This window comes from Macrobrachium rosenbergii, chromosome 25 (assembly GCF_040412425.1).
Source record: "Macrobrachium rosenbergii isolate ZJJX-2024 chromosome 25, ASM4041242v1, whole genome shotgun sequence".
Lineage (NCBI taxonomy): Eukaryota > Metazoa > Arthropoda > Malacostraca > Decapoda > Palaemonidae > Macrobrachium > Macrobrachium rosenbergii.
The window spans coordinates 23979897-24005618 of record NC_089765.1 but is presented as its reverse complement, the minus strand read 5'-3'; the positions used below and the strand labels follow the sequence as shown (position 1 = coordinate 24005618).

The 25722-nt window shown below is 39.6% G+C and overlaps 1 protein-coding gene across 2 annotated transcripts in view; it reads right to left on the bottom strand.

Moving 5' to 3' along the window:
- Positions 1-1721: 1721 nt before the first annotated feature.
- Positions 1722-25722, bottom strand: part of Msh6 (DNA mismatch repair protein Msh6) — a 51113-nt gene continuing 27112 nt past the window's right edge. For both annotated transcript variants that reach the window (XM_067127098.1, XM_067127097.1), the window contains exons 15-24: positions 17527-17682; positions 16512-16666; positions 14545-14648; positions 13440-13595; positions 12171-12397; positions 10851-10974; positions 10248-10448; positions 7499-7676; positions 6188-6339; positions 1722-5847 (exon numbers count right to left, since the gene is read on the bottom strand). In XM_067127098.1, the coding sequence (XP_066983199.1) occupies positions 5572-5847; positions 6188-6339; positions 7499-7676; positions 10248-10448; positions 10851-10974; positions 12171-12397; positions 13440-13595; positions 14545-14648; positions 16512-16666; positions 17527-17682 (1729 nt within the window). In that variant the 3' untranslated portion in view covers positions 1722-5571. The remainder of the gene's footprint in view (positions 5848-6187; positions 6340-7498; positions 7677-10247; positions 10449-10850; positions 10975-12170; positions 12398-13439; positions 13596-14544; positions 14649-16511; positions 16667-17526; positions 17683-25722) is intronic.

The window sequence follows — 25722 nt, the reverse complement described above, 5'->3', positions numbered from 1 at the left end:
ATATAGTTTCCTATTCCTCCTCCTCCTTTGCTTGGGACTGGCAGTTCCTCATTGGTCTCTGGCAGAGGGGTTTTTCCAGCTCTCTTTGTTTGTCAACAATTTGTTCCCCTTATCCACTGAGTGGTGCTCTTCTTGAAACTTTAAGCTGAAATTCTCCAAGTTGCAGACCTTCCCTTTTATCTTAGCCAAATTAGGGGCCTTTCTGTTTTTGACATGAAGGCTAGGGTTTGCCTTTACAGTCTTGATCTTTTTGAATAGTCTCTCCTTTTCAGTGTTGAACAGTCTCTCACTTTCAGGAACTTGCACTAAGTGACTTCATGTTTTTACAAAGTGCTTTAATTACTGCGAGGTTTTTTCAAGACTACACATTCCAGCACTTTTCAGTCAATACTGTACTACTGTTAAAGTTGTCTACTCCCAAGGTTTAGAGAGTTCTCTTCTTTTAGTAGTAATGATTAGCACTTTTGGCTTTGTCTCTTTTGTCCAAGAATTTGTGACAATGTGAATTCCTTGAATCCAAACCCAAGATTCAAGTGTTTCTCAATTTTTCCCTTCAGTAATTTGTTGGTGGAGTCAGACAAAATGTTGCTTTGTGTGGTAAGCCCTAAATGTTACTTAAGGATGAACCTCAAACCAAAGCGCAAATGCCTTTTTGTACGTATGGGATGTCACAAGGGGGTATCAAAATATCATCTAGCTATGGGAAGTAATCTCCAAAGCTGTAAGTCCCCTGATAGTGCCGAGAACCCTGACCTTCCCAAGGAATCATGACGTTAGGGGCTCTGTGCCCTCTCTCCACCTCCAAAAGAACTTCAGTCCAACAGGTAATGAGGGCAGCAGTCTACCACCATCTGACTACATTCCCCTCATGCTATTTGAGGGATGTCACCAACAAATCACTTGATACTGTTTTGTCTGGACCTGTAGTAATGTCCCAACAAGCTGTGTTACAACCGAGAACTGTCCAGGTGCCATGGCTCATTCAAGTGCTTTGGCTAGAGTGTGCGCTTCTGAGGGGAGAGACGGTGAATTCATTGATCCAGTCTTTCTCCCACTACCTTTGAACATTCTTGCTGAAGTAGAAGCTGGACCTTAATGAGTACAGGCAAGTGACACTACAAGTCCATTCTAGAATGCGAGCTTTTGTCTCACCTTATATAAATGGGAAGGTGTGGGAGGCAACACAGAGCCTCTTATCCATAACAAAGGCAGTTTTCCACCTCTGCAGAGGTAAATAAGTTCTTCTGGATTAGTACGACATGATTCCAGTCCTTAAACTGCAGAGCAAAGATAGAGGGAAGCAGCTCAGGGTCAGTGCTGGTGGACCAGCTCCCCCACTGCTCTTGGGGTGGCGCCAATGGAGCAACACTGGGCTGCCCTCCAGGCCAGTGCAAAGGTGCTCACCCTACCTGAGGGCATTTGTGACCCTGTAGAAATTAAAGTGTAATTTGTAGTCTTTCATACTGGAGGTAACCCACCTTGTTTTTCCCCTTCAGTTTTTCACAATGGGTAGTGTCATTTGGGTGAAGGTGGGCATCCCCATTCCCATCTCCACCTGGGTACGACCCTTGTTTAGTTGGTGCACGTGTGGAAGGATACTCCATATGTGAAGGAATATGGTTTGTGTACTTAGGAAAAATACAATTACTTACAAAATTTGGTATTTTTAATTTGAAAATGAAGGTGGTGACACAACTTGAAAAGGACAGTGAAACCAAATAAAAGAAAAAATATATATATTTAATCACAAAAATTTAATTGTAATTACCTCACTTGCCAAACAAAGCCATGAATGGCAAACCCAACAATCAATGAGAAAATCTCAGATGTCAGGCTTTCTGATCATTCTATTTGTTTCACAGTATCTGCCAATACCTACCTCAATCCTGATTTAAGATTTTGATAATTATCTGTAGATCTTCAATGCTGTATTAAGTTTAAATATTACACCAATAATTTTCACCTATGTATCCTCATCATTTAATCTCTGCTCAATGCTTTACGACACTATGAACTTCAGTACCTTCTGCACATTATGTCACAGTCAATTCACTGCCCACTGATCTTGTCAATGCAAGTAAATGACAATTATATTTCTGAAACTATCAAGACATTGAGACAAATTTTATTTAATATTTCACTCTTAACTGGAACACTTAAAAATTGGCAACTTGGGGTTGTAATAAATTAACTTGTTCCAGTCAACACATGTAGTAAAGGTGAATATTACATACTGTACAAACAAAACTTTGTTGCAATGGATTTGCCTTTCACAATGAAATATGTCAATCTTAGGCTGGAATGACGAAATCAAATGTTCTTCCCTTTAAAATGTACAGTGATGCCATACATTGTATTTTCATTACTCACAGTTTTGAATTAATGACAAAATTATATGACTACACACTACATCTCACTATACTATACATGCTGTATACTTCTTTATACAAATATGTAACTGATTACAAATTTTAATACACATACAGGTACTTTAAATCTATTAAATTGCCATATAATTTCCTCAATTGTAATGATTACATTTTTTGTGTACACAATTCTGTTATTACGGTAATCAAAGGAAACACTTCTCAGTGCAATTGACCCTGCAATTATGACTTTATGCCTATATGAGATTCACTCCATTTTTACCATCTGAAACTTGTAATATTCTAATTTTTGTGAGATCATTTAACTGTGTGGTATTTAAGCGAAAGGATGAGATGAACAGAACACTTTCAACTTGGTTATGCCCGTTCAAGTCAGGCAGCTGGCCACTGCCTCCACCTGCAGTGACCACAGAGAAGATTCTTATGTGACAGTGTGTACCTCAAATAAATACATAAGATAGTAATGAAAAAAGGGATTAGGCAGTCAAAAAAAATGATTGATATGGTGGGGTAGTGGAATGTCAAAGAGGGCAAACCAAGATACATACAGTACTTGGAAACAATATAATGTCTTCATGCGGTCAAGATGACCCTCAAGCTGGTAGGTAGTGCAATATTCATCAAAACAATTTGAAGTTCACATGAAAATCCATCTTTTTGAATGGATACAGTTTTGGGCCCTTTACCTGAAGGATGTCCATAATAGTTATTGCTTGAGATTGACAAGTATTGTAATGAAATACATCATCCTGGACTTATTATACAAGATTAAGTGGAATTATATGTTACAGATTTCTGGGGTACAATTCACTTTTTCATGCTGATACTTACAAAAACACGTTGTCTCCATACTGAGTTTTACACTTACTCCAAATTTTAATATTTCATTTCATGCTACATTTTTAACTTGCTTATTTCATTGTCTTCAGTCTGAGTTGCTAATTTATGTGCTGTTCAGTTCTACTAATAACTATAAATTTCTATAATGTCGATGACTTACATTGCTGTCCTGGCAGTCGGGCAATGAAATAAAATATCAAAATTAACAATGATATGCTTTTGAAAATATAATGAAGTGATATTACTTTTAAAACAATGTCTACAAATATTCCATAAAAACTAGATCAAAATAAATTTTTTTATGTGCATTAGTTGGCAAAAACACACACTATCAAAGAAACCTTTCATCATTATGCCATATACCAAACATCTGATCTACTCTGATTACTTGAAGTCATTTCCTTATAGTACCTGCACATTTTATAACCGAATCTGCTTTAAGAATATTTGCCTTTGTTGTCATCCTCCAAAGTAAACAGCTGGAATGACTGTGTGGCATTGCGATGATTTTTTGAAGTAATACATACAAACCACTGTATTAAATTGTGGAGACTGCAGAAAGAATGGCAGTTAAATCTAGTGTGAAACAACTGTGCTCTTACATGAAGTTTAGACACCGAGAGGCAAAGTGCAGAAGGACAAGATAGTATCAGTATGCCTAAAGTGCCCCCAAAAATTAAGATAACCTATGGCTTCCATAATGTGCTAATTTTGTTAGTAGTGAAGAGGTTGCAAAGATATTTCCAGAGATTCTGGCTGCCTCTTCAATGGAAATTCCAAATGGATTAAATATGGGAATCTAATGTTGAGGAAAGGATGACAACCACAGCTACGTAGTTGGGTATGTTTTGTCAGCCCTTGAATAATAGCCTAAATTAAACTCGGTTTCTAACAAATTCCTCCTCCAGTCATCACGAGATTATGAAGGACGGGTGTGAATGCTGCCAGGTAAAGGTCTTGGCTGTTAACACCACCTCCTTTACCCAGCCCCTGGATAGATGTATCATACAAAACCAGTTGTCAGCAATGGAAACTGAAGACAGTCCAGTCCCCTGAAGTTAACCCTGACACAACAGTACTTGAATTTTTGAAGAACTAGTTTAACCCACAGGTTGTGTGGAGCATCTTATGCTGTACTGACTTGAAAATCAGCATCTGCACAGGTTTTTGATTGGTGCAGAATATAAGAGCTACCCCTCAGTTACCCGTTTCTACTGTTTTTTGTGAAAGAAAATTACACTTGCTTCATAAAAAAAGGCAATAAAGGGGATTGAAACTGAAGAATACTGACAGGAGATAAAGTAGCATTTTTACTGAGCAACTCCACTGCTCCAGGATGTAATTAACTATACTGCAGATGTCTGAGATGAACAACTGCTATCACTATCATTGTGAGGAAGGTGGCGTGGCCTGAGTGCATTATGATTTCATGGGCTTTCCTTCAAGTGATAGCATACTATCATTGGCACGGCCCGAGTGCATTACGATTTCATGGGCTTTCCTTCAAGTGATACCATTCAAAAGACAATCCTCAGGTTACTGCAAAAAGGTCACACTTGAGGAATTGGACAAGACTGCTTTGAGAGCTGCAGTGAGCTACTGATATAAGAAAAAAAAAAAAAAAAAAATTGGGAAACTGAGCAGGGAGAATGCAGCAGGAACAATAACTTTCAAGGGAAGAGGAAACAACCCTAAAGGACTAAACATCAAGGGTCTCTGAATTGTCCTCTGATGGTTCAGGGACACTAAGGAAGTTAACCTTAGCACTTCCTTAATATATCGCAACATTTTGGAATAAAAGGTTCTGTGGATCTCCCAACAGATGTTGGAGATAACTACTACTTTCCTCAAGCGCATCCCACCTGGCAATTGACACTTGTTCTCTCACTGTAACTGGTAGTTCTTGCCAATTATGATGAATATGCTATCTCCAGAAGAAAAGGGGGGAATGTAAATGATTACCTGGATTTGGCACATATTACCTAAGAATAGTATACTGTAAATCTTCATAATATTTACTTGTACCTAAAATACTCCACTTGTATTTGACATTTAACGGGAAACAGAGGTGTTCAATTGTATGTCTTCTGTATGTTAGATGCTCTTGAGATTGACACTTTTCAGCTCTGGAATTTGTCAGGATGCAACACATCCCATTTGTAACCCAAGGGCTGTATTGTATTGGGAAAAGGGAAGTGATAAGAGGTAGGATATAAAGAGCCTTCCAGGTATATATGCACCAACACTGAAAAGTTGTTCTTACAATGCCAGTGATATACTTGGTAACAGTAACAGCTCTTATGTACATGCATGTGAAATAATTCAGTGATGAATTCACCTGTACCTAATGAACATCAACCAAGTTCTTCAGTGCACTGCGGATTTGGGAAACTTCACTCTTGCTTTCAAAGATTTTGCAGAACAGTCGCTTCTTTACAGTGAAATTTTCTAACTCACGGGCCTTGTGGCTTCCCTTTCTTATAACACCATCTGGAAGATTGGCCAGCTGAGCTGCATTGAAACCATATGATTTTGGGCAAGCTCCTCTGATAAACTTGTATAAGAATGTGATGGTTTCCTGTGATGGATCCTCTTCATTTTCACTCTCAACCATGCAAGCCTGCAAAAAAGAATTTTAACAATACTGCAGTCAAAACAAGAAAACTCCCTCAAAATCACAACTGATTTCTACCTCTGTTCATAATGAATTTCCTAATAATTACTCAACGCTGATATTCAGGATTAAAAGTAGTCCTCACAGAAGACCAGCTAGAGTTGAAAAGAAAATAAATTCCAAAATCAACATAATTTTGCTACAGGAACTATTTTTTTAAAACTAATGTAGTACAATATACCGCAATGGAAAAACATTTACAAATAACCATCTAGGATAGGCCACAAGCAAATTAATTTAAAATGCATGAATCTACAATAATTTCTGTAACACCTATAGAACTTACCATATGGCCCAAAGAGACATTCTCCATATTAGCAAAGTCATCCACAAGGGAATGGTAATGTGTTGAAAACAATGTCCGACAATCCAATTTCACCAAAGCCTGAACTACAGCTGATGCTATTGCTGTACCATCGTATGTTGCTGTTCCTCTACCTAGCGAAAAAATATTAAGGTATCAAATTATAATCCTGATGTATCTATTTATAAAAAATGAAAACAATTATAACTAATGGCACTATCATGTAGGAAGAAACAATTTTAATCCTTACTTCCTCTTAGTAAACTAAACTGTAATTTGAGTTTGCATCTTTTTTTTTTTTTTCAGTAATATATAACAGCGATACGGTATATGTGTGGGAGAAAAGAAACCCTGTGGAGAGAAGTAGTCTGGATCATAATGTATGACTGTAAACCTAGACTTAATATCAGTTAGTGGTTAAGTGCTCAACCTTCTCTGCTATATTAACTTATCACATACAGACAGCCTTTTACATAAAGGAAAGTAAAAATGATGGACTACACTTAACAGATATAGGAGGTGCAAGTGATTAATTCCTTCTCATCCACCATAATGCATGCTTTTAATACCTGAGAGCATAGAATAAAATGGCAGCTGGAATGCTGATTCCAGAAGCTAATAATACCACTCCAGGTAACCTGAACAGTCTAATTATGGAGGCATGCAAATTAATTATATAATATTATTATGAAGTAGTTTAACCACACTACTGAGTTAACATACTAGGGCTAGCCTGAAGGAATTGTCATTAACAAAAAAAATTTAAATTTTATCCAACAATTTCCATTTATTAAAAATATAATTTGGAAATGATGAAAATTCTGAAAAAATTTCCTTAATTGATTTACTTCCAAAATCTGACATTTACTGTTGACTGAAACTCAAAAATTCAAATAAGGTATGTACTACAACAATTAAATGCTCACCTGCATTCTCTGTATACAAGATTGGGTCATATGGGCTCTCATGTCTCTTTTTATCTTAACACCAAATGTATTAAGAATTACCAACTTGCTTCTACTTATTTTTACACCATATTTAAATAATCTCTATCAAAATATAAGAAACGAAAAGTCAAGAATGCCAGAGCTACCAATTCCTTCATGATACAAAAGCTGACAAAACTATATTTGTGGTGTACTGCAAGCAAGGGCTTCAACTTGTGAGATCCTTGTTTAAGCAGACGACTCAAGACTACTTATACCAACTGGTGATTAAACTTTCAGTAAAAAACAGTACCAGACAGCACAGCATGAGTGAAATGTTAGGTTTGTATTTTGCACAGACCCCTACCTAGTTCGTCAACAAGCACAAGCGAGTGCTGAGTGGCATGCTGAATAATTGAAGAGGTCTCTGCGAGTTCCACAAAGAAGGTGCTCTCTCCCATCATGATTCGATCTGAGGCACCCAGGCGGGTGAAGATTCTGTCAATGGGGGTAAATTGACAAGAACCAGCAGGAACAAAAGACCCCTAAAAAGAGAAAGGACAATACATGAATCCCATCAGCAGCAATACTCGTTCATCTGAGATACAGAAAATTAAGCTATAACTAGACAACAGTTTCATAACCTAATAAAAAGAAGGACTGAATTGAAAAGCATAAAAAATTCAATGAAAAATTACTATACTATCTTGAGTTTGTAGCCTGTGCATTTGCAAATTCCAGAGAGTAAATATGTAAAAGCAGTCTCTGGTTAACAAAGGGGGTTCCGTTCTGACACTGCGCCGTAAGCCGAAAATTGTCATAAACCGAAATAATCGTCGAAAATCATAAGAAAACCTTACTTTTAATTCTTTGGGTATCTTGAAATGATGTAACCAGCATTTTTATTAAGTCTTTCACAAAAAACCCTCCAAAATTTTACCATTCTGCTGTTTTGGAGCCAGAGAGAGAGAGACTGCCTCACTGCTTATCTACCAGAAAAGACTTGGAATTTCACAGAACTACAGTGCTCCCCCATTTTTACTTTAAGTATCATCCTACATCAAATTTAAGTTAAATTATTATCCTATTACTACTGTATTAATCTTTGAAATTACATTATTAATATCATTTCAAAGTCATCTTAAACATTAGTACCCTTTTCCAGCCAGAGAGAGAGAGAGAGAGAGAGAGAGAATATTATTCACCCTCCTTTTAGTGTATGCAAAGCCAGTGAGGTACAAGCTTTGTGACTGGTTAAAATCCCACCCTTCCTGTCAATAGCATGTCACCAAGGAGGGGGAGGAGGAGGAGGGGGTTGTTACAAGTGTTATTGGCTACTGTCAGTCCTTCCGGCCAATAGCGTATCATCATGGAGAGAGGGAGGATGCTATGAGCTCTGTTATTGGCCACTTCTAATCCCTGGAGTCGATATCGTAGCCTACGTCAAAGCAATAAATAAATTGTCACACAACTGATGATGGGATTTTAGTATATTTTTGTTAACAGTAATCCATATTTCTTTGAAGGATATATGCAGTACAGAGAGAGAGAGAGAGAGAGAGAGAGAGAGAGAGAGAGAGAGAGAGAGAGAGAGAGAGAGAGAGAGAGAGAGAGAGATGGGCATTTGGCCTTACTTAAATCTTAAAAGAGTGAAATTATTCGAGAGAGAGAGAGAGAGAGAGAGAGTTGAGAGAGGTTGAATGAAGCGATTACATCGGTACGCAGTTTTATAATTTCAGAGGATTTTAATTTAACTTTCATTGATACTTTGCTGTGATTGCCTTAATATTAATATTTTAAAATTAGTAAATAATTTTTTATCATAAAAAATGTATTTAGTCATGAAAATAAAAAAAAATCAGTAGCTAGTGAAGATTGCTCTATGAAAAAATCCGCGAATGTGAATTTTCTTCAGTCTCACGCGTTGGACAGAGCCATCTGAAATATAACCACCAAGAATCGTAAGAAAACCTTACTTTTAATCCTTTGGGTGTCTTGAAAATAACGAATCTTGCATTTTTATCACCGAGTTTTTCATAATAAAAACCCTCCAAATATTGACCATTCTGCCATTTTGGATGCATATTTCTTCCGATCGGCGTCAGACTGGCGTCATCCGGAATACCATCAAAAATCGTAAGAAGACCTTACTTTTAATCCTTTGGGTGCCTTGAAAACAATGAATCCTGCATTTTAATCGAGTTTTTCAAAATAAAAACCCTCCAAATACTGACCATTCTGCCATTTTGGATGCATATTTCTTCTGATCGGCGTCTGACTGGCATCGTCCGAAATACCATCAAGAATCGTACGAAAACCTTACTTTTAATCATTTGGGTGTCTTGAAAACAATGAATCCTGCATATTTATTGAGTAATGAAAACCCTCCCAAATATTGACCGTTCTGCCGTTTTGGATGCATATTTCTTCAGATTGGCATTGGACTGGCGTCGTCCGAAATACCATCAAGAATCGTAAGAAAGCCTAACTTTTAATCCTTTGAGTGTCTTGAAAACAACGAATCCCGCATTTTTATTGAATTTTTCATAATAAAAACCCTCCAAATATTGACCATTCTGCCATTTTGGATGCATGTTTCTTCCAATCGGTGTCGGACTAGAGTCGTCTGAAATACCATCGAAAATTGTAAGAAAACCTTACTTTTAATCCTTTGGGTGTCTTGAAAACAATGTATCCAGCATTTATATTGAAATTTTCAACAGAAAAACCTCCAAAATTTGACCATTCTGGAGCCATATTTCTTCCATTGGATCGGTGTTGTCAGCGTCGTAAACCTGGAACATGCGTTGTAACCCAGGAAATAATTTTTTTATGAATATATTTGAAAAGCTTCGTAAACTTAGAACGTCGTAAGCCAAGCCCGTCGTGACCCGAAGACTGTATGTATAGTGTTTGTCAACTCAACTAGGGGTGAGGGTAAAATTGACATTAAATCAAAATGATGTGAAGTAAACCCTTGTTTACTTACACTATAGGTCCAAGGGGGGTGCAGTTATGTCTGAAGTAAGTCATGGGAGTAGTAGAACACCCAGGCTATGTTACCCTAAAAAATAAGTCATCAACATATAAAACTGAAAAAGCCATTTCATACTTACTAACTGAGCAAGTATACAAATCAATGCCGTTTGTCTCATTAAGGTTGATTTTCCACCCATGTTAGGTCCAGTTACCAATACTAGAGGAGCATGGGTATCTTCACTTGAACTGTTAACTACCAAATCATTAGGAATGAATTCATCACCACTGTAGGTTGTCACAACACAAGGATGAAGTCCATCACGGATTTCTATGAAGGGCTGCAAAAACACAGTAAAGAAAAATGTTAATTCTAATATTTCATACATAAAAGGATTTTGCCCTATCTTAAATTAAAATAAAAAATAAATTTAATTTGAATTCTTCAGGTACTTACAGAACTCCTCATGAACTTGAAGACAGTTACTCCTAACATTTTTGTACTTATCTAATATACATGAATATGACAAAACCCTTCCCCTCCCAATCACTTTTTAGATAAGCATTCTGCAGATAAATTTCTTTTTAGGCTAGAAATTATGTGGAACTACTGTTAGCTGTGGGTTATCTTGAGTGTTCAAGTGATAACTTTACTATTTAAGTCATTGTTGCTGACCAGATTTTCTTACTTTTAGGAAGACTAGACCCCTGAAGCAAGTGCTACTCTACTTGAGTGAACTTACCTTTACATCTTTTGGTAAAACTACCTGAGGTCTGACAGTGCTTGTCTCTTTGGAGTAGCGAGCTAAAGAGATCATGACATCGAGTACAGCTATGCACTGCAATGCTGCCTCCCACTTTTCACGGCTGAAACATAATGACCACAGTTCTTATTGTCAATGCAATCCATCATAATAACATTAAATTACTGGAGAAAATAAGACATAATTGTAAGTTTAACAATATACCATTAAACATATCTATAGTTTCATACGTCTTACCCAGATTTGTTCTTAAAGGAAGACCAAAGAGAACAAATGAAAAGTAAATTGCAAAATGCAATGCATAGAGATTGAAAGGAGACTGCAATGAAGCTTCACCACCACTTGCGCAGTGTAACAAGCAAGAGATTTTCGATGCTCATTATTACTGAACTATTAAGTAGTTTAACCAGACCCATGAGTTAATTTATTTTGGTCTTACCCAGCTGACCCAGGAGATCTACCATTAATAATAATCAAGTTTAAGTTTTATTAAATTACAAATTTTTAAAAATTTTATAATTGGGTTAATTGAAAATGGTTAAGACTGACTTGTATTTGAGAATTAAGATGTAAAATAGGCTTTCTACAAGAAAGAAAATCACTAAGTTTCTATCTTACACAATTAGTCTGAGTAGGTCACTAAAATATCTTCCAAACTTTAGTTTGGTAGTGTTGCCTATATTACTCTTACAATAAGTCAGTTATACATGACCACTTGATACTGATTAATTCAGCATTATCTTGTATACATGAGTTACTGAAAAACTTGAAATTTAAGTTACGGCCATATAAATTTCTACTGCTGGTATGATAGAATGTTATACACAGAAAAGATATTCTGCCTACACTACCAGCCTCTCTGCATAAAACAAAAAAAATTTTAAACAAGTTTTCAATCTTGCCAATCTAGCTTGTTATTAAATCTAAGGTGTAAATACTGTATAGCAAACAGTCTGCAGTTATCCAAGATCAAAAATAACTTGCCACAAAATGAAGACCTATGAGAATCAAATATGCAAGAACTCCCCATCTAAGGAAACATTGCATTGAAAAAAAACTGAAATATTTCAGTTTCTTTGTACCACTGCATGTACAATTTCATACCTTGAAATATCTATCACTTGGGAATATAACACTCCTGGGTTACCCTTACAATACTGCACACTATTTTTAATTTGTAAATTTTGAAATGCTGTGCCACTACTTTACCATGACAATCCACAAATAACAATCCACACCCACCAGAGCTCTCCAAGCTACCACTCCAGTAAGAAGTGAAAATCTGAGAAGAAAACTTACTGTTGATCAAACTGATTGAAAATTCTTCGTGCAATATCTCTCAAGGCTGCGTCTCTGTGTTCCTCCCCAGAGGCCATATCACTGAGTAAACTCTTTGTTGTTTCTGTCCAGAAGCGCTTGAATCCTTTCTTTTGACTTGTAAGCTCATACTCGTCATTAGCCTTCTTGCAAGCATGATCTGGTACCTCAAGCTGGTATCGTTTTTTGTCGTTACCCCAATAAACAACCTGTTGATAAATCAGTAATTACATGGGATCAAAAGTACAAATGAACTGAGGGTATACAGGAAAGTTTAGTCATGCAGTCTCAAAGGTTGAGAATGGCACTGCATTAGGAGTTTGGCATCAAGCCTCTGAAGAGATGGTAACAATACCGTCTTTCCTAAGGATCTCACCTGCTGACCTCCAAGGTAGTAGGAAAATACTCAATCTACTCAGCTGTAGAAGGCATGAAAGGAGTGAAGCCAGATATACAAATGCATATACTGTGCATGGAAATAAAGTTCCAACCACAGCACCCCTAACGATGGTTTCACCTTCCCACCCTATACTGTGCGGTCGTATGCACATTATTTCTCGCTCACTCGGGAGGAGGATTAAATATTCCATTGGTGAAATGGTATCCATTATTATTCCATTCATATATCGTTGCACATCTTATTCCTATTTTTTCATGCCTTCCGTAGCCGAGTGTTAGCTTACTGCATCAGTGGTTGGCAGTTCAAACCCCAAGACAGGAGGTTGCTATTGACAACTATTTTCGAATAATACTGATTACTCATATTGTGTCCACCAAAGAGAGTTAAGGCAGAATAAAGAAACAAATGGACACACTGAAGGATGTTGTAAAAATACATGAGAGAATTGCATACACGCAACAATGTTGCCAAGCTAAAAATTTAAAAAGAGATATGGAAGGATGCTGTAGCAATACATAACAATGCATTCAGACAACACCGAAGCTAAGGATTTAAATAAGGTGGAGAAAAACTCGTACAGCACAGACTTGAGAAGTTTTGTATGGTTTACAATTGTCTATCTGAACACAAAAGTCATGAAAGTTAAATATAATGAAAAAACCTTACTTAATAAATATAAAAAGACAACTTGAACCTAGGCTATGGACACCTAGTAATATTACTTCACACCTTGAGATAATCTGTCAATATTTTTCCCATTACTAATGGTAATTTTATACATTAAACATACCTTAGATTCACAAAGATATCAACTCAGCTGCAATAAAAGACATTCACATTCTAACACAAACCTTTGCTCCAAAGTGTCTACACTGCTCCTTCAGATAATCTGCAAGTCTGTCCTTGGTTGTTTTAATTTGTTCAATAGCACTGTCATACTCACTGTCTACACCATGACTAGGGATGATTGTACCTTCTCTTTTTGCTTCCTCATGATTAAAAGCAGTCTGTCAAGAAATATCAAAAATAAAGATCAACAGATATTTCCCTGGCAAGAAACAAATAAAAAAACAAAACTTTCAATTCTCTAAAAACTAAGAACAATATCAGCAAAAAAAATTTCATAAAACACCTTATGTTATGTTATAAATGGTAAGCAATATACATAAGGGATGAAGGGTCCTTACAAAGCAACCTAGAGTTTTTCTTTTTGCTCAATATATAGTCTGTTAGTTATTCAATAAAATTATGAAAAATAAATTTACTGAAACAAGGAACTTGTGGAAGACAATGCATGGTGAAAATGGTATATTTTAGACCTTCTGATGTATTAATTTGCATAACCTATATAAAATGACAAATTTTTAATCAATTTGTATTTTTCGTAACTACAAACCCAAGATCTTTAAGTAGGGAAAATCTCTAAGCGCTAGCTGGATCTAGTTAATAATACGATAAGATTTGGTGGCAGCAGGGTGATAACCAATGGGGAGAGAGTAGGCAGAGTTTGACCTCTCTTTCCCCTCATGTGGCATCATATACCAGTCATCTCTCAGCAGTTTTCCTCGCAAGATGTGCGCTGCCCTATTTCGCATAGAAGCCAGTTTATTACACAATTCCTGCCCTATCTATGCCTTGCATTCCTTTTTTTTTTTTTTTTTTTGTTGTGTGGTTCTGCGTTACATTTGTGTTTATATGTATGTTTTGCATTGGAGCTGCAAATGCTTGATTCATCTAAGAAGGTTTGGCTTCAGACAAGATGCCCTGGGGTAGGTAACAATCCTTGCTTTCGTTGCTTAGCCTCTTTCGATACTGACACCTTTTTATATTACATTTCACTCATGAGATATTCAGCAATAGGCACCAAAGGATGAATGAGAAAATAGAGAATACAGCTCAAAAGACACACATAAAAGCAAAATTATAACTTTCTGGGACTATAATTAAAATACTCACATCAAAGAACTTGAGAACTTCCTTAAGAGATGGGAAATCTCCACCATTTTCTGTGAAATTTAGACACTTTTGTAATAGCTTTGACTGTAGTGAATCTGCTACACCTGCAATGTAGAAATTGTACATTGGTAAGAATAATAAGTGTAATTATTAATCAAAAGGCTTAACATGATAAATATTTATATAAGATGTTATCAGAATACCATGTGGTCATGATTCAATATCAATCAGAAAATTTCTTCAGATTATTTGAAAAATTAAAAGAAATGAATGAAAAGTACAACCTGAATCTTACAACAGCATTTTACAAATGTTTTACATAAAATATAAAACAAAATATACATCTCACTTTTAAAATATAAAACATAAAATAAAAAAAAGTCACTAGTTCAAAAATCTAAAATAGCTGTTACAAAAAGGAATTTAAAAATTAACTATACAGTGAACCCCCCGTATTCGCAGGGGATGTGTCCCACACCCCCCCGCGAATAGGTCAAATCCGCGAATGCTTAAAACCCCTCTAAAAACATTTAGAACTGCCCATTTTGATAGCTTAAACCAAGAAAAACCCTGTAAAAATGCTTATACTTGAGTACTTTAATAGTTTTATCACAAAAAGTGCATTTATTCATGAAAATTATATAAAAATACAGTAATAAGTGAATATTTCTCAGTGAAAAATACTGCGAATGGGCGAATTTTCCCCGAATGATGGCTAGATATGTTCCACAGAGAAACCCGCGAATGCATGAGTCCGCGAACCATGAGAACGCGAATACGGGGGGTTTACTGTAAACTAATTAACATAATGGTTCTTTCACATAAGCTACAGAAGAGTAATTTCTCCTACTGTCTTCACTCTTGGTAACTGAGTGTTTAATGCTTTACATCTACAGTAACTACACAAATTACAACACTGCGGGTAATATTTCAAAATCTTAAGCTTTTATGTCAGCTTTTCCCTTCATGGGGTCAGACGTGTACAATGAGTTCTCTCCATTCTTCTCTGTCCAGTGCTCCTTATATCTTAACGCTTTATCATTAATATTACAAAGTAACTCATTCAGACTAATAGGCCAGCATGCAGAATTGTTCATTAAACGAGATGGAAACTGGAGTGGCAAATTATTGAAGCTAAACACCAAAGTGAGACACAGGCACGGGCAATAAGAATGGAATGGAATGTAATATAAAATTTGGGACAAGGGCCAAGCACTGGGACCTATGAGTTCATTCAGTGCTGAAAGAAGAAAGACTACTAATTTTATAGATAAAAGTAGCTTCATTGTGTACCTGTGCTTGCCTATGTGGCATAATTAACCAAAAAAGTGCAGTAGTATTAAATATGGTAGTAGCAGAATGGAGACCTTAATAAGACACAGAACATGAAAACTGAGCACAGCTAAAGACCTAGACCAGAGAGGAATTCAGGTAGAATAATGAGACCAAAAAGACTGGAGAGCGCTCGTGTGTAACCCCATAAAGGGAAGCAATGTAAAAATGTTCATACTTCTCTATGCAGAATAGACTTACACACTTAACAAGGAAAATAAGTTTCCTAAAAAGTGTGATTTCAAAATTTCTGGGATAACACTTGTGAATGAGGAATTCCCTGAGAAATGTGATGGACTGGAATAATGAAAGAAGAGGAGAAAGCACTTTTAATTAGTGGTAAGGGAGTGAACAGTGGGAAGGCCAAGAATCTCATGGAAACCAAGCAAATGTGAGTTGCACAGGAGACGAAAATATACAAAAATCATCAAACGTCTAGCCTGGTGAAATGAAAATCTCACATAAAATAATTAACCTGATAATGATTCCAAATACAGAAGAGTTAGGAGACAACAAAATCAATTACTACACAATTTGTACCATTATTGATCATCTATGAAGAAATTCAGACACAAATCAAAACATTAAAAATAATACTTAAAAAAAAAAGCCTTCTTAAGACTGCTGTCACTCACTTTTGAAAGCTTTCTGAATTTCCATGCATGTTTTGAAGCCACCGAGGGCTGCAAGAAAGTCAACGACTTTCTTTTTATTGTATTTCACTTCTTCAAAGTAAATAGCACGGCTATCCGGATGGCTTGAACTCCTGTTCAATCCCTGTGTGTGAATTCTGGTAAAAAGAGAAGTACATCAAGCTAAAGAACAACAGCAATAAAGTCATGGCTGGTTCTGAGTAATAATTAAGAAGTGGTTTTTAGAACATTTCGAAAATTTCAGACCCTCAAATTCAGAAAAATCCAATCATACAAACAGAAATACACTGACACAAATTGACACTATAAAATTCACTTTGCACAGGTTAATAGGAACAAAAACTAATTATTACTGATACAAGCAAATGGGTCTTAATCTGTTACCATAAAGTCTACATATAGCACAGAGTATGATGCTAAATAGCATACGTTATCCAGACTCTAGATATCTTAAACTGTAACAAATAAATACCCTATCAATGCAGTCTTCAGATTTTACATCAAGATTCTCAGGAAGATTGAAAAGAACGCTTCAGCATTTGCTAAAATGCAGTAGTTAAAATTTTCTCTTAACTAGCTACATATTCTGCATAATTTCTTTCCAAAATCTCTCAAATACATGTAGCACTTACACACGAGGCACTTTTACAGCAAATTATCTTTGTAATATAAATCATTACCTTGTAAACATTTCTACAACATTTCAAATCACAAAAAAATATATTTATCATATATTCAGTTGTTTGCTCTCTTTGAAATACAGAAATACTTTCCTAAAAAAATTTCATACCAACAACACTACAGTTTCATGTCCTGTTGATAAACATTGTGTCTTATTACTTGTCTTATTTTCCACCAGCTAACATAAATTTCTTTATTAATTTCTGTGGAGAGATTATTAACACCCCTGCAAAAACTACTACAAAGGAAAAAAATAAGTACAATAACTTCTTAGCTACAACTGTATTACAAACTTCGTACAACTGCACCAACTTACTTGGCGAGAAGGCGTTCCAAGTCTGGCAGAGTCTTCAGGAGTGGAGCAACCTCTTCAACTATATCAGGATGATTATTCAAGTCTTCAATGGCATCTAACCGAGATTCAATACTTGATGGATTACAAAGAGGTGCACAAAGCCATTTCCGAAGCAACCTGATGGAGAACAGTTGGTAATCAGGTGATTAATGAGTTCAAGAAGGCTGGAAAATGATATTTTAATGATAAAATAAAGTTTGTTCATACTTACCTGGCAGATATATATATAGCTGTAGTCTCTGAAGGTCCGACAGAATTTCAAATTTCGCGGCACACGCAGTGGCCGGACAGGTGGTTAGTACACATTCCCGCCGCTGGGAAGCGGGTATCAGGAACCATTCCATTTTCTATTCAGATTTTCTAACGCCACTGTCTCCTGAGGGGGGAGGAGGGAGGGCAATATGAATATATATATCTGCCAGGTAAGTATGAACAAACTTTATTTTATCATTAAAATATCATTTTGTTCACGAGACTTACCTGCCAGATATATATATAGCTGAATACCACCTTTGGAGGGGGGTAGAGACAGCTTAAGAATAATGGAAAACAATTTAAGAGATAAAATATTTTGGTTCCTTACCTGATAGCATAGCTGACTGAGTGGTTACTGTCACCCTAGCCTGCTTCTGCTTTACTAGAGACCCCAGCAAGGTAGTGACCTATAAAGCTGGCGACTGCTAGATGATCTGTCAACGGGGGCGTGACCACAATGTGACTAGACCATGGATCATCATACCAGGACAAACGAGTATACCAACCACCTAACCAGCACTTTAAGATTTATGTAAAAGATTGGGAAGACTGACACCATCAATCGACCCATCAACCATAAAAAACACAACAAAACACAATTAAAAAACCCCTCCTAAATAGGATTAAAGGATAGGAGCAGAGCTACCACCTGACCCCAAGGTTGTAGCAGCAGCAACGTATGGTCCCAGAGAATAGCAATTTTCATAAGCTACCTTGACATCTCTTAAGTAGTGTGAGGCAAACACTGATTCACTTCTCCAAAAAGTGGCACTGATAATATCACTGAGCGCCATATTTCTCTGGAAAGCCATGGAGGTAGCGACTGCCCTAACTTCATGGGCGTTCACTTTCAACAACTTAAAGTTGAGTCGTCGCAACAAGAATGAGCCTCCTTAATGACATTCCTAATGAAGAATGCTAAGCGTTCTTCGACATGGGATTAACAGGATGTTTCACCGAACACCATAAATTGTCCGAGGGACCTCGCAGGTCCTGAGTCCTTCTAAGGTAAAACTTTAGCGCTCTAACAGGGCACAGAACTCTCTCAGGATTCTGTCCAGCTAGGTCAGTCAAACCTTGAATCTCAAACGATCTAGGCCAGGGATTAGAAGGCCTTTCATTCTTAGCCAAGAAAATAGGGGACAACGAGCAGACAGCATTGTGTCCCTTGAAGCCCACATGACGGCTGAAAGCCTGAACTTCGCTCACTCTCTTCGCCGTCGCCAGAGCAATGAGGAAGACTGTCTTTCTAGTAACATCCCTTAGAGACGCTGAATGAATTGGCTCAAACGGACTGGCCATTAAAAACTTGAGGACAACATCCAAATTCCAAGTAGGGGGAATAGGCCGGGGAACTTTAGATGTTTCAAAAGATCTCAAGAGATCGTGGAGGTCCTTATTATTAGACAAATCCAGTCCTCTATGGCGGAAAACAGAGGAAAGCATGCTCCGATACCCCTTGATAGTTGGGACTGCCAACTTGAGTTTTTCTCTCAAAAAGAGAAGGAAATCAGCTATTTGGCTCAAAGAGGTCGAGGAAGAGGAAACTCCCTTCTTTCTGCACCAACCTCTGAAGGTTGCCCACTTCGCTTGATACACTTTGATAGAGGAAGCTCTTCTGGCTCTAGCGATGGCCCGCGTGCCACTCGGCCAGAAAACCCCTCGCTCTGACCAATTTCTCGATAGTCTGAATGCAGTCAGGTTCAGAGCGGGAGGTTTTGATGGTATCTCGCGAAGTGGGGTTGTTTGAGCAGATCTGCTCTCAAAGGTAGTGACCTGGGAACGTCCACTAACCAGAAGAGAATCTCCGAGAACCATTGGTTCGAAGGCCAAAACGGGGCGATGAGCGTCATCCTTGTTCCTTGAGAGGCCGAGAACTTGCGAAGCACTTCTCCCAGAATTTTGAACGGAGGAAAGGCATAAACGTCCAGACCCGTCCAATCCCAGAGAAGAGCATCTATCGCCACTGCCCCTGGGTCTAGAACAGGGGAGCAGTAGATGGGAAGCCTCGCCGTTCTTGAGGTCGCGAAGAGATCCACGAGAGGACGACCCCAAAGGGACCAGAGGTCTTGGCAAACCTCCTGATGAAGAGTCCATTCCGTTGGAAGAAGTTGGTGGCGCCGACTGAGCAGGTCCGCTCGAACATTCTCTACCCCTGCAACAAATCTTGTGAGGATTGTAATGTTGCGAGCCTGAGCCCAGAGGAGAATTTCTCTCGCAAGGCCGAACAGGGAACGAGAGTGTGTTCCGCCCTGTTTTTTGAGGTACGCCAACGCCGTAGTGTTGTCCGAGTTCACTTGAACAATGTGATTGGCAACTAGAGACTCGAAGACTTGGAGGGCTAGGAAGATTGCTGCCAACTCTTTGATGTTGATGTGCCAGGAAATCTGTTGCCCTTTCCAGGTTCCTGACACTTCCTTCCCTCCCAGTGTTGCTCCCCAACCCGCCAAAGAAGCGTCGGAAAACAACACTAGGTCGGGGCTCAGAAGCTTGAGAGAGATCCCTTTTCCCAACTTCACAGGATCGAGCCACCACTTGAGGGAGTCTTTTATGGAGGGAAGGATCCTTAATTCTTCTTCCAAGTCTTCCTTGTTCTTCCAGTTCTCCAGCAGAAAGAACTGGAGAGGTCTGAGATGTAGCCTTCCTAGAGAAACAAACTTCTCCAGCGAGGAAATGGTCCCCAGCAGACTCATCCATTCCCTCACCGAGCATGTTTCCTTCTCCAAGAAGACTGCGACTTTTTCGCAACAAAGAACTTGCCTTTCTGGCGACGGAGACGCTAGAAAAGCCGCTGAATTCATCTGAATCCCCAGATAAACGATGGACTGAGAGGGGATCAGTTGCGATTTTTCTACATTGATCAGAAGTCCCAGGGACTCCACTAGATCCAGAGTAAAATGAAGGTCCTCCAGACACCTTCGTGCTGAAGAAGCACGGATCAGCCAATCGTCTAGGTAGAGAGAGATCCTGACTCCCGAGAGGTGCAACCACCTCGCTATATTCTTCATGAGAAGAGTAAACACCCTCGGGGCTGTGCTGAGTCCAAAGCAGAGAGCCCTGAATTGGTAAGTCTTGCCCCCCAAGACAAAGCGGAGATACTTCATCGAGCGCGGATGAATCGGGACGTGGAAGTATGCATCTTGAAGGTCTAAAGACACCATCCAATCCCCGGGACGAAGAGCTCCTAAAATAGACTGAGACGTTTCCATCTTGAACTTGTCCTTCTGGACAAAGTCGTTCAGCCTGCTGACGTCCAAGACAGGTCTCCAGCCTTCTGGATGTTTGGAACCAGAAACAGTCTGTTGTAAAATCCCGGGATTTTGTGTCTAAGACTGGCTCCACTGCTCTCTTCTCGAGCATTTGGTCGAGAAGGTCTAACAGTATCTTCTGCTTGGCAGGGCGGTACTTGGGAGAAAAATCTCTGGGGGTCGAAGACAAGGGCGGAAGAGTCAGGAAAGGAATTAGGTATCCTCTCTCTACTACTTGGAGGGACCAAGAGTCTGCCCCTCTCTCTCCAGGCTTGAGCAAAATGAAGAAGCCTGGCTCCTACTGGCATCTGGAGGAGAAACGAGTCACTTGCCCCTCTTGGGGACGACCTTGCCTCTAGGAAAACCTCTGCCTCGAGGTGCGGGTTTGGAGAAACTACCCGTGGAAGAGCCTCCACGAAAGGGCTGCTTCTTTTTAGCCTGATGAGGCACAGAAGACGACGCGAAGAAGGTGCTGAGGGACGTTTAGAGGACCTGGAAAGGAGGTCTTGAGTGGCCTTCTCCTGAAGGCTGGAAGCGATATCCTTAACCAAGGTCTGGGGAAGAGATGGCTAGAGAAAGGTGCGAACTGAAGTTCTCCTTCTGAGAAGGAGAAACCGACTTCGCCAAAAAGGAGCAGAACAATGCTCTCTTCTTTAAAAGAGCTGACGAAAACTGAGAAGTCAGATCTTCAGAGCCATCTCTGACGGCCTTGTCCATACACCGCAAAACGCTGGACAGCTCCCCAGACTAATAGAACTAGGGCTATTAGCCTTAGTGTGCAGAACGCCCAGACACCAGTCCAAAAGTTAAAAACTTCCACTGTCTTGAAAAGTCCTTTGAGGTGGTGGTCCATTTCAGTAAGAGTCCAGGAAACCTTGGAAGAGGACAAGTGGGATCTTCCTAGAGGCGTCCACAAGACTAGCGAAGTCCCCTTTAGAAGTAGAGGGAACTGACAAACCCATATCTTCCCCTGTGTCGTACCATACTCCGGATTTTCCCGACAAGCGAGAAGGAGGCAAAGCAAAAGAAGTCTTCCCTTGGTTCTTCCTAGTAGACATCCAGTCTTGAACTTTCTTAAAAGCCTTCTTGGTAGAGAAGGACTTCTTCATTTTAAGAAAGCCAGGAGATTTCCTCGCTTGAGACGAAGCCAACTGCGACGGGGGGGAGCGAGGAGCTGAAGCTTGAAACGTATCCGGAAATAAATCCTTAAACAGACAAGTCAGAGTCTGATAATCGGAAGAAGCAGAAGGAACTTGTTTCTCTTCGTCCGAGGGTTCTGACGGCAGGGGTTCTTCTTCCTCAGCTGGAGGATCAGGAGAGCAGGGAGGAAGGAGTCCGGAATCGCTGATACGCCATGTGGACTTAACATGCTTGGAAGTAGAGGCTAAATCTTGATGAGCTTGAACAGAAGAAACGGGAAGTTGGTCATCAAGAAAAACTGCAGGCGTGGTAGCAACATCCGTATGATGAGAAGAGATAACACGAGGAGAGCGAGAAGCGTCCTGGCGAGAAGCGCGCGCATCTCCGTGAACTGGCACGGAAGAGGCTTCACGAAGGAGAGCGCGAGAAGCGTCCTGGGTGGGCGCGCGCCGAGACACAGGGTGAGGCGCGCGAGAAGCGTGAGGAGCGCGAGAAGCGTGAGGAGCGCGCGAAGCGCTAGAAACTCGAACATGGCGCGCATCGGGAGAGACGTCAAAATCTTCAAAGAGAGAAGGAATTTCTTTAAAACCTTCCTTAGGCGCAAGACGAGAAGCTTCCGGAGAAGCAGCAGACGAAGACGACGAAGCGGGAGAGTGGGAAGGCCTAGACTTCTTCACAGGCAGATGCAAATCTTTACGACGCGGCCTGGCCTTCCTACGATCCATAAGAGAATCCAGTTGCTGTTGCATGCCTAACAAAATCTGGCAAGTAGGGGACACAGCTCTCTTAGCAGACGGACTGAATTTGAGAGAAGAAGGGGCGGAGAGAAGGCTTCTTCTTTCCCAATGGGGAAAGGTCTCCCATCTTAGCGAGCAGCGTCAAACTCCAAGAACGAAACTTCTTCCGATGAGGACTTCTCGAAACTTTCAGGTGAGCGCAGAAAACGTCTAGAGGAAGAGGACGTGAAGCGTCCTCTCCTCTCAGGCTTCTCATGAGGGTCGAGAGTCCAACCGAGCGCTCCAACCCCGACAAGGGGGAGGACATGTCGGAGGACGAGAAGCATTCCTTATGGATGCGTGCCCGAGCACGATCCCTGGCAGCCTGGGTGGAGTCAACAGGACCTGCCGAAGGGACGCCAGATCGGAGGGGGAGTCCCCGTAACCTTCATGCGGCTTTCGACATGCCCCCTCTCCCGGGTCTTGGGAGTTCGGCAGAGGTCCAGGCCTAGAAGCATTATAGGGTCGATCTGACGCCCCTCCACAACACTAGGGGATTAACACACACTACACTTTGCGCTTGCAGGGCCTTCACTTTGTTTTCAAGAGCGCTAATAGACTCAAGAACTAGAGTCAGAGCATTACTTTCTGCAACAACCTCAGGGCCCGAAGGCAACACTAAAGGGTTAGGACTACAAGCTACAGGGTTACTAACGTGAGAAATCCCTGACCGACCGTCCACAGAAGCACTCCTGGAGGAAGACCTCCTCACCCTATCACGCTCCAATTTACGCATATAGGATTCGTACTTCTTCCATTCTCCCTCAGATAATCCCTCACATTCATTACAACGATTGTCCACAGAACATTCCATACCTCTACATTTCATACATAAAGTGTGAGGGTCTACCGAAGCCTTCGATAGCCTCACCTTACACCCACCCAAGCTACACACACGATAGCTAGAGGAAGACATTATATAAAGAAAAGTCAAAGGCCAAAATCAAAAAACGGTCCAGAAAAGCGTATGCCAAGTCACAGATCCAAGTCGATACCAAAAACAACCAAAATACTCAAATGACAAAATATTGAAATCCAAAGCGGAGGAACTGACAACAGGTGTTGACAGTCCGGCGACAGAGAAAATCTGAATAGAAAATGGGAATGGTTCCTGATACCCGCGCTCCCAGCGGCGGGAATGTGTACTAACCACCTGTCCGGCCACTGCGCAGCCGCGAAATTTGAAATTCTGTCGGACCTTCAGAGACTACAGCTATATATATATCTGGCAGGTAAGTCTCGTGAACAAATATGTAGGTAATAAACTGTAGCAGTTAGGAAGCAAAAATTTACTTCATTACTGCACCAGTATAACAGTTTAACTAAACCCAAATTTTTCTAGATAAAGAGCAAAAACTAAGCAAGGAAAAGGGGTTGGGAAACTCAGTAAGGAGAGACCTAAAGGAATGGATTAAAAGTACATTGCACAGAAGGTGAAGGCAGACAATTCTTCAACAATAAGAAAATTTTTCATTTACCTACTATTCTCAGCGACAATCATATACTTCAGCAAATTAAAGCTAATACAGTAATGATTAACTTTATAATTTTCAAGCAGTACTAGTTAGGAACATGACATTTTTATAATAAAATAAAGTTTTATACATACTTACCAAGTAATTACATAGCTATTAGTTTCAAACTATTATGGCAGCTTAAATTCAAAATTCGCACTAGTACTTCAATTGTTTAGTGCAGGCGACCAGCACCGCCCACTAATGGGAGTACTTGGAACGACTTAGCAGACAACCTCATTGTGTTTGTGCCCTTATGTCCATGCAAGGGGATGAGGGAGGGCTTTGATTTTGTAATTACTCGGTAAGTACATAAAAACTTCATTATAAAAATGTAATTTTTATATAAGTAACTTACCAAGCAATTACATAGTGAATCCCACATTGAAAGGAGGTGGGATATATGGATATATTCTATTCCAAAACATCAAGACGTAATGAATTTGGAATAGAGAAGTTGCTAGCATTGAAGACAGTGCTTGTCATTCCTGATCAGTCAAGAGAGCTACTGCAGGAGAATATTGCCTCTGGTTGGTGCTCATCTTTACCTGTAGTGGTGTGGCGGTATAGCCATGGAACGCCTCTACTTACTGTAAGTGGGAGCTTTGCAGCGAAGGAGTATTCTGACGGCTAACAAAGCACCAGTGGAATTTTTGCAGCAAAGGAGTTATCCGAAGGCTAGCAAAACTTCAAAAAGTGCCCCTGGCCTGGGCACGGTACCACAATAAAACAACCAGACAACACTGTCACCTACATTGAAATAAACACCACAACCCATCTATAGAGTGGTGGGTGTCCCAGGTACACTGTAACCCTCCCCAGCTCCTCCAAAATCAACACCTCACCAAGGTGAAAAGATAGTAGGAGAAAATCCTACACTTCTTTCTGTGATACCTTGCCAGTCACTAATAATGATCACAAGGAACTGCAAGATACTAACACTGTTTTAACTTCATTAAAATTCATGAGAAGTGAATAACGATTACACATCCAAAAGGTTGACTGCAGAACGAAAGTAAGAGGCATCTTGTGCCTGAAAGCTAATGAGGTAGAAGCTGCTCTGACGTCCTTAGCTTTCACTAAAACACAGTCAATTATTTCACAGATCCAAGGATGAGGGGAGGGTTGGAGCCAGATGATCGGGAGCTGGTGCAAAGCTGTAGTTGGAGCCAGCCGAGCTGGCTGCCAGGTGAGCTAGACACTCTGCAGCATTTTGGCACTCCT